The sequence below is a fragment of the Aotus nancymaae genome, unplaced genomic scaffold, assembly GCF_030222135.1.
Source record: "Aotus nancymaae isolate 86718 unplaced genomic scaffold, 86718_ANA_hifiasm-v0.15.2.pri h1tg000006l, whole genome shotgun sequence".
Classification (NCBI taxonomy): Eukaryota; Metazoa; Chordata; class Mammalia; order Primates; family Aotidae; genus Aotus; species Aotus nancymaae.
Window position 1 is genome coordinate 79096169 of NW_026988417.1, and position 14391 is coordinate 79110559.

Sequence of the window (14391 nt, forward strand, 5' to 3'; positions counted from 1 at the left end):
TTTATAGTGACTATATTCTGTCTCTCACATTGACACCAAAATACGAAAGAATACTTTTAGTAAATTTGTATCAAGTCCTTAGATTGTACTCATTAATGATTCTTTTAAAACTTGCCATATATATGCAGTCTTTAATATTATCAAATCAGTTTTAAATTGTTATAGCATTTAATGAATGATTTGAAAAATCAATTTTCAAATTACTAATTCTTTAGATTACCAAAAGGCATAATTTAAGAGAAAGTTAGAATTATTCTAATTATTGAATTGATGTTTGCATACAACAGTAGCTATTTCCTACAGCTGATGCTAGCCTGTTATAAGTACATTTTATGATTTGATGTATTACTCCTGAAATTAGTGGGTCAGATTATTTATCTGATACATAGTAAATACATGCTCAAACATACACATTACAGTATTGATAAATTTAATAGTTAATATTTAAGGTGTTTCCATTATGCAACAGGTACTTTCTGAAATCTTGATACTATAAGGATAAAAAAGTCAGAATACTTGTCAAAAGGAGATCATCATCTAGCAGCAGACATGGACTTTAATAGCAACAAAAATATAAAGAGAGCCAAAAGAAAGGTAAGTATAACATGTCATGATAATACAGATGAGAGGGCAATTACTTTTGCTGAGCAGTAGGGAAGGTGACTTAAGACTTCGCAGAAAAAGTGGCCCTGTAACTGAAATGTGAAGATGAGTAGCAATTTCCTACGGAAATTGGCAAGCATGTCAAGAGACTCAGGTGAAAGAAAATAGCTTCATATAAATACCCGAAGCATAAAAGTGGCCAGCACATTTGAGAACAATGATTAGTATGCCCTTCTAAAATATTTGAATTTTATTGTGTAAGCAACTTTACCCATAATAAGCAGTGTGGAAAATGGACTAGAAGAGGAAGAGATAAGAAGGGGGAAAGGGACATCAGTTAACTACCCATGATGATAGCCCAGTGGGGTATGATGAAGACCTGGAAACGGTCAATCGAAATGGAGGGAAGGAATATTTCAGAAATAGAAACAATTAGACTCAATCTGGAAAGAGAAAGGAGGAAACTATGACTCTGCAATTTTTAATTGAGGCAGCTGAAGGAATAGCAGTCCCCAAATAAGAAATACATCATGAATGGCAAGTTTGAGTAGAAGATCATAAAATTATATTGGGCATGGTGAATTTGAGATATCTGTGGAGTAATCTGAAGGAGATAAGAGTACGGAAATAATTCATGAACCAAGAGCTTAGAAGTAAAGTATAGCCAAATGACAGAAGACATCAGGCATTGAAATGTGAAAAATGAAAGTCCAAAGGATGATGAACACTTTTAAAATACAAATATTTGAAGGGTAGAGACATGATCAATAAAACGGTTAGATAATGCTTGACCATAGAGGTAGGAGGGCATCAGGAAACAGTTGGCTTCAACCTAGTCTAATAGCACTAACACTCAAGCACCAGCCAATAATACTCATGACATTTGTTCTAGATTCATTCCATTGTTCCCAAATTTCATCCACTTTGATCCAGTTTTGGTCTGATTCTTGGCATTTGCCTTCCTTCTCTCATTTAGAATGTCATTTCTCATTAGGCTTGAAAAGTAGTACCTGTCTTTCTGGTTCCTTTTGCTCTGCCCACTGGTTCAAATCTTGTCCTCTGTAGCTTTGGATTGGATTTTTTTTTTAATGGAGTTTCACTCTTTCACCCAGGCTGGAGTGAAGTGGTGTGATCTCGGCTCACTGCCCTCCACCCCCACGGATTCAAGCGATTCTCCTGCCTCAGCACCCCGAGTAGCTGGGATTATAGGCGCCCACCACCAAGTCCTGCTAATTTTTGTTTTTTTTAGTAGAGACTGGGTTTCACCATGTTAGCCAGGCTGGTCTCAAATTCTTGACCTCAGGTGATCCACCCACCTCAGCCTCCCAAAGTGCTAAGATTACAGGTATTAGTCACCATGACCAGCCTGGATTGGATTATTTTACTGGCATTCTGAACACTGAACGAGAAAAGACAGTACCCTAATCAAACCAACCCCTTAGAACCTGGCCATATCTCAGGCCGGCTACAATAATGAAATCTAACCGGCATTGACTACTAAGCAAATCCAGGCACTGTATTAACTAATTAAGTATGCTTTAATAGCAATTCTATACATACATATTTATTTCTTCCAGCCCTGTCTTCAGATGAAGTTCCTGAGATCCCACACAGGTAAGAGGGAGTCAGGATCTCAGAGTCTGCACTCTAACCACTCCCTTACACAGCCCTCAGCTGCCCCAGCTGGGCAAGGAGAATGGAGATGACAAAGAATTAGGAGGTTAAAGGGGTAATTGAGAGTTTACATGCCTGAGTCCATCTGTTTGCTCTGGGAAGCAGGAGGTAAGAACTTCTGTAAGGAGTGCTGCTGGTGAAGGGGAATTGGGAGCTTTCATGAAAGTTGGAAAAGGATTGTAACAGCCACCTTGGGAAATAGATAGGGAGCTGATGAGACATATATGCAAAATGGTTGCTGAGCAGGAACAAGGGCCCAGCTGAGGATGAAGCTCATAAACTTATAATGGAGGAAATCAGTGTGATTATATCATTCCTCCAGCTGGGCTCAGCCTTCCAGCAGGAGCAGAGAAAACAGCCACTTGGGCTGATCCGGATGAAAGTCTGGAAAACAAAGCTGCAAAGGACAAGGAGGTGAGATTATAAAGAGCATCTAAGAGTATAGGAAATCACTCTTCACGTTTCCTGGCAAGATAGGGAAAAAGTTAATCCAGCAGGAGTGTGACGGGCTCGGAGAACAGGGAGGCCTTGAAAGAGAGATATCCATAAAAAGATGTAGGGAGGGAAAGGCGATGGGAGACTCAGGGTCACTGAAGAGGAGGGATAATGTTAACATGACAACAACTGGACTTATAAATTTCCTCTGCTCCCTTATTATTTCCTTTCCCTTTAGGTGTCTTCAATCATCATGCCAGTGAATTATTTAGCATCCTATATGTATTAGATCTTCCATACACTAATTATTTTCCAACTTATATTTTTGCTAGTTAAACTGAGTTTCTGTCATTGTCACTTCATATCTAAAGTTCATTCATTCAGTATTTGCTGCTAGCCCACCTGGTGTGGGATTGAGAAAAAGCGGCTCCTGGAGGCGGAGGTGACCATGCATCAGGGTCCACTGGTAGAGCCCAGGCTGGAGTTCAGCCCTGACAAGTCCCTCATCTCGGTGCTCTTGTGCAGGGCACACCAAATTCTGATGTCCTGGGTGAACCCAAAAGAAAACTTTCAAAAACATATTTGGAGTTGCATCTCCCTGGATTGAGAGTGAAATCTTGATTTTATGAATGGGCATATTAAAATCTGTGAAAAATGTTTTTAATAATAAAATATAGAAGAATAGAAGTGAAGAAGAGCATAGCTACAAGAGCCCTAAGGTACATGTTTTTAAATAAAAGAAACTCCACATCAAATGAAGTGACTGAATGCCTTCCCTGATGGTAATTTAGGCTTCCCCGTCACACTCAGAAGCTTAAAATGCAATGACTCAATGCTGCCTTCATAACTTTGGACATGTAAAGTGAAGCTTACTTGACAAGGTCAAAAATTTAAATAAATTTAAATCCCATCACAGGAGAGACAGAGAACACACAAAGGGAATGATAGGGCTGTCACTCCGTCTTCCAAACTGAAAGATGTCTTCCTTTGTCTTCAGCCCCCATATTCAAATCCATGATTAGCAAGACAGCTCAGACTTATAAACAAAGTAATGCTGTAACAGGCCAAAAACATGACCTAGTACAGAGAAGGGCCAACTACCTTTCCTCTGAGCTTTATAAGGAGCTCCTCTAAGCCTTGGTATTTTTTGCTACAAAATATCTAACGCATACCTACTATCTTAAAAAATCAAACAAACAAAAAACAAATCCACCTTATCTACAGATGGAATGGACAGCTCTCTTAGGGCAGTAAATGAGAATGCTTCCCAGAATCTGAGGGGCAGCCGTTGCCATTTGTTATTTAGCATAATTTAATTTAACTGATCGAACTGCCTCCTTTCTGTGAGGAATTCTGGCTTTTCCAAGATGCACTGGATGATGCTGGATTAACTTGTTAGATATTTATATTTGGGCTATAGGTTACTTTTTAATATAACCATGGATACACTTTAACCCTAACAATTAATCAAGATTAATCTGAAAAGAATAGTATATGGACCATAAACTGACTTTACTTTGGCAATGAAAATACCCACTGATGACCTAAAAGATAAGTTCTAAAAAAAATAAGAATCAGCATCACTTAACTATTTAATCTTTAGGATGGAAATTGAAACTGAAAAATATAATAACGTGTTTATTAATTATTTCTTCTAATGGGGGACATTAACATTTATATCAACAAAGGATTTACAGAAAATACTCAGTCATCTGGAAGTGAATAATTATCTACAGAAATTTAAATGACTGTTTTTCAAATCTGACAAGAAAAATGCCTTCAGGCTACAAATTCTTGTTGTCAGTTTTTACTACAGGGTTGTAAATTAATTATAAATTAACTGAAGAATGACAGAACTCAGAATAAATGTCCATAATACATTCCAAAGCCAAATATAATTTTTAAGATTATGAATTACTAACCCCTTCAGCATTAGTTATCACATCCACATTAAGTATTTATACATTAAGGACATATACATACTTTATGGTTAACACATAGAAATGTGGATATTATATATATATATAATTGTTTTTCTGCAAATATACTGCCATCAAACTTCTACGCATTGCTTTTCAAAATACCACATCTTCTTGGTGAAGGAAAAGAATGACATTTACCAGTCTTATTGATCAATTGAGAAATACAGTAAATAAAATTTGTAGCCTGTGCTGTGCAAAGGGGCCTAGGAGAACAGCAAAAGGTGGAAGAATTATATGATCTTATTCTGTCCTATTCTACTGGGCCATCACCACCTTAAACCTACTACAAGTATAAAAGACAGTATTTGAAGCTCAATGTTCCTTATTTCAAGGAGGTTGCAGTTAAAGGTCCAAAATTGTAAAATTAATGGAAAATGCCAGGGATGAAGAATGTGCTGATATTCCAGATGTGGATGAGAGGATAATCATTTCCACTGGTCAGGGGCTAAATGGAAATGTGTGATTAAATCTGTGTCATTTAGCATAATGGCTCATTAGAAACTCTAAGAGAAATGTGCCTCAAGAGCTTGAGTGATGTTTCCAGAAACAAAATAAAATCATCTGGGGTCCATCGCTCAAGTCTCTTTTGTGTTATTCAGAGAGTGTGATGCTCTGGAAAACCCTCCGGATGATCTTACCCATCTCTCTTCATGTCACCAACCTCATAACCATAAAATGCTCCCATCCGTATTCTGTGCTTAAAGATGGTTAGCTGGACCTGTGAAGCCATGTTACAGATTTAAAAATGAATGTTTAAAACTAACATATTGTAAATAATATTGGTTAACTGAAGCCCTGGATGAAAGATAGGGGGGAAAAAAAGTTCAAATGCTTCTTTGCCAGCCTCCATGATCGAGTATTAGTAAAGTGTTTTTTTTTTAAATTAAATCCCATGTTCTTAACTGTAATATGTATATAATATACACAATGTGATGATGAAGCAACTGTTACAATCAGGCATTTTCCTGGGTTATATGTGCTGACCTCTACAATTTTCCATTGTTAGGAAAAAGTATCATAAGCCTACCTTTTTTGAATCTACTAAAAGTCCTGACAATTTCAGATCTATAAAGCAATTTTATGTATCTAGCTTGTTTTGTACTCTCTTGAGTCCTAAGAGATAATATTATCTCCATTTTACAGATGAGTAAACCTGGATTCTGAAAGACTGAAAGTTAAAAGCTATCATTGACAAATCATAATGGGAAAAATGTATTTGTTGGACATAAGTTTATTTGTAACTATAATTACTAAAGATGACAATATAAGGTATATTAAACTACAGGCAATTGAATCTATAATATTTAAATATGCAAATTTTAACAGAATCCTGAGAACTTATTTTATCAATTTTTCTTCTAATTTTTTATCAGCAAGAAATAGATATTAAATATCTTTCTATCATGCGCCCTAACATGGCCACGGTGCAATGACTTTTGTTCTGGTGCATATTTACCAACCCCTTGGGGAAGATGTTCCCAACCATTTCCAATCATTTTGTGGATGGATGTTATTAGTTCAAGGGTGATTAAATCAGAATGCAGATGGAGTGACTCAAATTCATCATCAAAATGGGAAAAGCCGCTAAACACATCAGAGTAAATAGTGACTTTTTTCTTTTAATAAAAATGAATACATTAAAAAGGGGGAACTTTTTTTTCCCTCAAAGACAGAAGAAAAATTTTCATTTTTTCCCAAAGATTTTATATTAGCTTTTATTTAATCGTGCTCAACATTGACATTTTTGACCTATCATCCATGGTAAATGAAAAGCAGTATAGTAATAATTAATCTCTTTTGAAGATATTTTAGTATTACCTTTTTCCCCATACTGATAAGTAAGAAATAAAACAGTCTAAAGGGGAGAAAGAGATTGTAAGAACCCAATAACAAGTTTAAGGTAACCAGAACAGTAGAACCAAGGCTCCATTTCAAACAAGTTAGGAGGACGGAGATTCTGTGACATAATAAGTATCCATATGCCAATACTTAGGCTTGAAAAGCAAAATTTCTCATGAACACACATGCAAAATTGCACGTGGTGACACATGCACAATGATGATATCTGTTTTGTAATTGTTTCCTCCGTGTTTTATTTCTGCTACAAAGAAAATAAGGTAAAATAAATTAATGATAAGTTTTAGTTTGTATGTCCCTTAGAGATCTCAGATATACCCAGTTTACAAATTCTACCAGTCACTATACTCAGGATTACATGGAACATTCAAGATATTATGCAGTCTGACAGTTGTGCTCATAGAGAAGGTCTGTGGATTTCAGAAACATGTCTGGGAAGGGATGCGATTGATGTAAGAGAGGCCAATGAGCTCACAGTTGACAAAGGCAACATAAAAAAAATTTTCAGTTACTATACCTAAGGCCAAGGATAATTTCCACTCTATAAAAAGGAGAAATAGATGCCCAAATGTCTTATAAAACATACTACAAAATTATTAGGAAATGTTCAAATCTTTCCGTGATAATCTGTTAACTTCCTGAGCAAAATGCTGCTTTGGATCTATTTTTGAGTCATTAAAGTTCTATGTTTTCTTTCACTTACAGTATTCAGTTTCACGGCCACAAATCTGTGGCAGATCTATTCAAAGGAAGATCAAACTATCCCAAGGAATACTTGAGCATCTGAACTGAGAATCTTAGGAAAACTGTCTCATGTTAATATTCTACAATTTTCCATCAAAGAAAGGTAGCCAGAAACTACTATTTTTCTCCTGTCACTGGTAAGTTTAGGGCATTTATAGGAATTGTCTTAATATCAGAATCTTTACTATATCATGTGTATTAGTATTGTTAGCATAGCAAATCGCCATAAATGTAGCCACTTAAACATGACTTTTAAAAGATTTAAAGTATTTTAAATTGTGAACCTCTTTTTCTTTTTTTACCACAACTACAAGGAGTTGAAATCTGCCAACAATTCAAATGAACAGGGAAATAGATTCTCCTCTAGTACCTCCAGAAAGGAACTCAGCCAGCCAGCATCTTAATTTTAGCCCAGTGAAACCTGGGTAGGACTTCTGACTTACAGAACTGTAAGGTCAGCAAGAAAATGGCTAAATTTATGGTGACTTGCTGTAAATTCATCTCATCCCTTAAAAGTGTTTGTGATTTTAAATGGACATTATGAATAGAGCAGTAACAAATAAATATATAAATAAATATCTTTTATAAATAAATATACATATATAAATATTCAGGATACATGTCCTGAATTTTTACTTATCTGTGTGAGCCATTAGAAATATTAATAATTATTATAAGTTTATATTAAATACATTTGGTTGTGACATTACAAATTAGAACTGTGTAAAAGAAATGCTTATCAATTAACCTGATATCATTAATTTTGCAAAAGCCTTATAACAGGTAAATCAAATCTACATTTGTCATATTTTAATTAGCTACTCAACAATGTCATAAAAGAATAGTTACTAAGAAGCCCAGAATCTTCCCATTTTGGAAACATAAGGCAAACATTTTTTAAATACTACTTTTTCTAAATAGGTAACTGTTTCAAACACTGAATTTGAAAAGTCATAGAAACATTTGAAATATCTTTTATCTCTCTCTAGTGTGTAAGGAGCCACTGCACTGCCGCCTGGCGACAGAGCGAGACTCCATCTCAAATAAAAAAAAAGATTTTTTTATAAATATGTTAGCAACTTCTAGAAACCTCTGGTTCTCTTTATTGCTTTATGATTCTTGTGTAGCAATTTTTTTTTCTGTGACCAGAAAAACATGTCGCAAGCCAAGTTGTATATATTGTTAGCAAGTGGGTAATGAATTAAACATAAGGCTAATAATTTTTTCAGCAGGATTATTTTTCCCTCCCAAATTATACTATTTATTTTGGGGGTTTTGTTTGTGTGTTTGTGTCTACTAGTTGCACACAGTATGTTCCCTTTAAAAATATAGCAAATCCATTCTGCTTACCAAACTATGCCCTGAGCCCCAGAGCCTATAGGCTTTAGATTCTGGTAGCGCTTGAGAACTGTGAAGGTTGAGTCTCCCACTTCCACACTGTAGAATTGGTTGTCAACTTTGCTTTTGCTCATGTTGTAATGTTTGGCAATATATGACACATCCACTTGTTTATCGAATCCCTGTCAAAAAGAAGAACAGCAAAAACATGAGGCAAGTGAACAGGCAGAATGATGATGAGATGTACAGAAACTTGTTCTTTTAATGATTACTAACACCTAGCCATCTATCATCTATTTCATGACGTTCACATAGAAAAAAAAAAAAATGTATTCATCCATACAAGATTACCTGGAGTAAAAGAGCTTGGGGAAATAAATGCAAAGAAATGGCTTATTCCCAACATTAAAACTATTTATAATAGACTTATCTTAAATTTTATTTGCATTATGTTTTCTAAAGTATCTCATGAAAACATTCATTTGTAGAATAAACATCTATATCTACTGAATATGCACTGGTCTCAGAGGTTATATTAGATCCTTCAGGATTCAAGTAAATATGACAAAGATGATCACTGGTCATCCATTATAACAGTCACATGAGGACAGATAATAATATACTGAATGGGAAAACACTGGAAGCATTCCCTTTGTAAACTGGCACTAGACAAGTGTGTCCTCTCTCACCACTCTTATTCAACATAGTATTGGAAGTTCTAGCCGGAGCAATCAGGCAAGAAGAAGAAATAAAGGGTATTCAATTAGGAAAGGAGGAAGTCAAATTGTCTCAATATACATGGTTGTATATTTAGAAGATCCCATCATCTCAGCCCAAAATCTCCTTAAGATGATAAGCAATTTCAGCAAAGTCTCAGGATACAAAATCAATGTGAAAAAATCACAAGCATCCCTATACACCAATAACAGACAAACAGAGAGCCAAATGATGAGCGAACTCACATTCACAATTGCTACAAAGAGAATAAAATACCTAGGAATACAACTAACAAAGGATGTGAAGGGCCTCTTCAAAGAGAACTACAAACCATTGCTCAAGGAAATAAGAGAGGACACAAACATATGGAAAAACATTCTATGCTCATGGTTAGGCAGAATCAATATCATGAAAATGGCGATACTGCCCAAAGTAGTTTATAGATTCAATGTTATCTCCATCAAACTACCATTGACCTTCTTCACAGAACTGGAAAAAACCATCTTAAACTTCATATGAAACCTAAAGAGAACCCGCATAGCCAAGTCAATTCTAAGCAAAAAGAACAAAGCTGGAGGCATCATGCTACCTGACTTCAAACTATACTACAAGGCTACAGTAATCAAAACAGCTTGGTACTGGTACCAAAACAGAGATATAGACCACGGAACAGAACAGAGGTCTTGGAAGTAATGCCACATATCTACAACCATCTGCTCTTTGACAAACCTGACAAAAACAAGCAATGGGGAAAGGATTCCCTGTTTAATAAATGGTGTTGGGAAAACTGGCTAGCAGTGTGCAGAAAGCAGAAACTGGACCCCTTCCTGACATCTTACATTAAAATTAACTCCAGATGGATTAAAGACTTAAACATAAGACCTAACACCATAAAAACCCTAGAAGAAAACCTAGGCAAAACCATTCAGGACATAGGCATAGGCAAGGACTTCATGACTAAAACACCAAATGCATTGGCAATAAAAGCTAAAATAGACAAATGGGACCTAATTAAACTCCAGAACTTCTGTACAGCAAAAGAAACAATCATTAGAGTGAACTGGCAACCAATAGAATGGGAAAAAATTTTTGCAATCTACCCATCTGACAAAGTGCTAATATCCAGAATTTACAAAGAACTAAAACAGATTTACAAGAAAAAAACAAACCCATCCAAAAGTGGGTGAAGGATATGAACAGACACTTTTCAAAGAAGACATACATGAAGCCAACAAACATATGAAAAAATGCTCATCATCAATGAGTACTAGAGAAATGCAAATCAAAACCACATTGAGATACCATCTCATGCCAGTTAGAATAGCGATCATTAAAAAATCTGGAGACGACAGATGCTGGAGAAGATGTGGAGAAATAGGAGTGCTTTTACACTGTTGGTGGGAGAGTAAATTAGCTCAACCACTGTGGAAGGCAGTGTGGCAATTCCTCAAGGATCTAGAAATAAAATATCATTTGATCCAGCAATCCCAGCAATCTCATTACTGGGTATATACCCAAAGGATTATAAATCGATCTATTATAAAGACACAGGCACATGTATGTTCACTGAGGCACTGTTTACAATAGCAAAGATGTGGAACCAACCCAAATGCCATCAAAGATAGATTGGATAAAGAAAATGTGGTACATATACATCATGGAATACTACACAGCCATAAAAAGGGATGAGTTCATGTCCTTTGTAGGGACATGGATGAACCTGTAAACCATTATTCTCAGCAAACTCACACAAGAACAGAAAACCAAACACTGCATGTTCTCATTCATAAGTGGGTATTGAACAATGAGAAGACATGGACACAGGGAGGGGACTATCACACAATGGAGTCTGTTGTGGGGGGTTTGGGAGGGATAGCAGGGGGTAGGAAAATTGAGGAGGGATAACATTAGGAGAAATACCTAATGTAGATGACAGGGGGATGGAGGCAGCAAACCACCATGGCATGTGTATACCTATGTAACAATCCTGCATGATCTGTACATGTACTCCAAAGCTTAAAGTAAAAAAAAAAAAAAAAAAAAATTGTACCTACATCCCTTTCTCAGAAAGAACTGAGATAAAAACTTATGTAAAGTTTTAAGTATTTTAATTGGGTAAATTTGAATTAAACAGTGTTGACTTCATTTATTCTCATTAATAACACAAATGCTATTATTCTGAATCAAGCATAGCAAAATTTTTTTCAAGTTAATATTTTTCTAAAATGCCACATGACACTTTATTTTTTGGAAGCTTAGATTTTAAGTACCTTAATTGTTGCATTTTTTGCTTATTTTTAAGAAAAGTTAATCCATCAATTATATTTAGTCATTGAAGAGTTTGTCTTTACAATTTTGAACCATAATATATATGTATAATATAAATATCCATTATCTGTGATGATCCACAAATGATCTTATATTGAACTTATGACATAAATAGTAAGAATTCTACAGCTAGAAGGAACCTCAAAGAATATCATGTAGCCCATTCCTGTGGCACACACTGGCGGATGCTTTCCCAACAGTCATCCTTTCTTGCTAGTTTTGTTCAGGTTTTAAGCACCCGTATTTTCTATGGATTTCTCTCCAATCCCAGTCACTGAAAATTAAACAATGTATGCCAGTGGTTCTCATTAAAGGTGGCTTTGACCCATTTGGGGCATTTAGGAGATTTGTGGGCAGGTTTTAAAATGCCACAGTAAGGGGAGAGGTAGGATTTATATTGATTTGGTTTGTCAAAGAATGCTGGTTGTCCTACAAGAAGTGAGACGTGAGTCATTCCCACACAATGAATAATTTCTCACATACCTCACAACTTGTGAGTGTCCTGCCAAAGCTTTAATTAGTAAAAAAATCTGCCTATAATGTTTTGAGTCCAGAATCTAAACCAAAGACTTTCTGTATGATTTTAACATATGCCAACTTTTCTGAAAATCAAATTCTGGTATAATTCAAAATATTTAAATCTCCTTAGGCTCTGAACCTCTGGATTGATAATAAAACTATTTTCCTTGGAAAGTTTTGGCATTGCATCTCTAAATAAAAAAACTTGAAATAGAAGTACTATCTAATTTTCCCCATATGCTCTTGGAAGAGGATCCAAGCAGCATCAGTGATGTAAATGAGGAGAATACAGTGGGGCCCATATGAACACGGTTGGCAAAACCTACAAATCCAGTGCTAGAATCTTGAGACCCCAGATAGCGGAAACAGACTTGCGAGTACAATATGTGTGACAGGCACCAACCTATGATTGCATCTGATATGGTGGCAGCATTAACTTCAAATGCACTCAGACCTCAAGGAGTAAAGCGGACTTATGGGAATTTATGTTGCTTGTACAGGAAACCAAAAATTCAAGTGATTTGCAAATGCAATAACAAAAGGTCTACAATCAAGAAAGCAGTCTGTGGAGCATGGCATAGGGAATAAAACAAGACCATTAAACATCAGGACATTGCAAGCCTATTGAAGGAGACAACAACAGGGTTTAGAATTTAGACAATGGGTGTGGATAGTGGCAGAAACAAGAACATTAGTCTTTAAACAAGCCTTGATTTCAACCACAGTACCAGGAACTGCTCTCCACTCCATGGCCCATTTCTACTCTAGACTTTTTGGCATATGAGCAGAATAGCCTGAATAAAGCCCTCCTTTTTTCCCTTGCTAAGAAAGGTTAAAAAGTAATTGGAGCTAAAATTTAAAACGAATTCATCTGCCAAGTTTAATTTGGGATGAATTAAGTGCCTAATTTGCCATTTGTCATGTGCTGACCCTGGTTTATATCCTTTAATACTCTGTTTCTGACCACACACAAAATCTTTAGCACACACTAGCCTCATCAAACCTAGATAATATATCTCCCCTTCCCTTACTTATTCCCTTCACTTTGGAAGTGTAGCTTTCTCAACTGCATTGCATGTATACACTAATCATTGGCAACGAACTTTGTGTTCTGATTCCTGACTTAATGCTGTATCATGGCATGGCCCTATGCCTTTGGACTTCGCTGTGGCTTTTCTAGCTATAGTCTCAGTCTTCATATCACAGTTGATTCAACTTGTTGTGCCTCCTCTTCCAACATTTCAATGTATATTCAAATAAATCAAAGAAGCCTAAATATCCATGTCACTTCTCTTTCAGGTTTAACTTCACAAGCTACCCTATTTAATATTTAGAACGGTTTAACCCAACAAACACATATGATATACATATTATTTGCCCAATACGAGGTTTGGCACTGGAAATATAACAAAAAAAAAGATAAGGTTTGGTCTAGAATGAAGACAATCAAATGAGAAAGTTTTTAAAGTATGGATAATACATTCTACAGTAGAATAAAAGAAGGTGCTGGAAGCAAACAGAAACTAACAAGCAGAAAAAGGCTCTCTCTATATAATAGAAATAAGTGAATATTTATTCTGAAATAAAGCATTGCAATGGCAGCATATGTGCCACAGTAAACTATGTGTGTATTCAGGGAGGTAAAGGACGACAGAGGTTTTTAAAGGAAAAATGAGGATGATTATTTTGAGATAATTATCCTTGGCTACAGGATCAATAACAAAGGTAATGCCAGTCTGAAGTGGGACAGGCAGTTGCTGGGCAGATGTCTTTGCAGAAATATGTTTTGCATAACGTTATGATGGTCTTTGTGCAAGTTTGTGGGTTTTTCAGCCTTTTGTAATAGTTTCCAACAGGCATTTCTGCATATGAACCATTTTCTTTATGACCTTCCTCTGCTCTATTTGTCAGGGTTTTTTTCTTTTTCTTCTAACACAGGTGACTCCATTTTGATTCTGACAACTTTAACAGTTTCAACTAACCATCTGCGTTCATTCATTATCATTAATTCATTCAGCTACTATGTATACAGCAACTACTGGATGCAAAGTCACAGGTATAAAGTTGGTAATGTTTGAGAGGAGATTTTATCTGTTTTCCCCAACCAAAAATATCCCTGAATCTCCCTTTTCACTGGTTCTCAGATATAAACGTGCATTTCAACCACCTGGGGATTCACATCTGAGAAGCAGGG

The 14391-nt window shown here is 35.9% G+C and overlaps 1 protein-coding gene across 8 annotated transcripts in view; it reads right to left on the reverse strand.

Annotated features, from left to right (window-relative positions):
- MAPK10 (mitogen-activated protein kinase 10) overlaps positions 1-14391 on the reverse strand; it is a 562186-nt gene that overhangs the window by 125452 nt on the left and 422343 nt on the right. For all 8 annotated transcript variants that reach the window (XM_064368902.1, XM_064368904.1, XM_064368906.1 and 5 more), the window contains one exon: positions 8646-8815. In XM_064368902.1, the coding sequence (XP_064224972.1) occupies positions 8646-8815 (170 nt within the window). The remainder of the gene's footprint in view (positions 1-8645; positions 8816-14391) is intronic.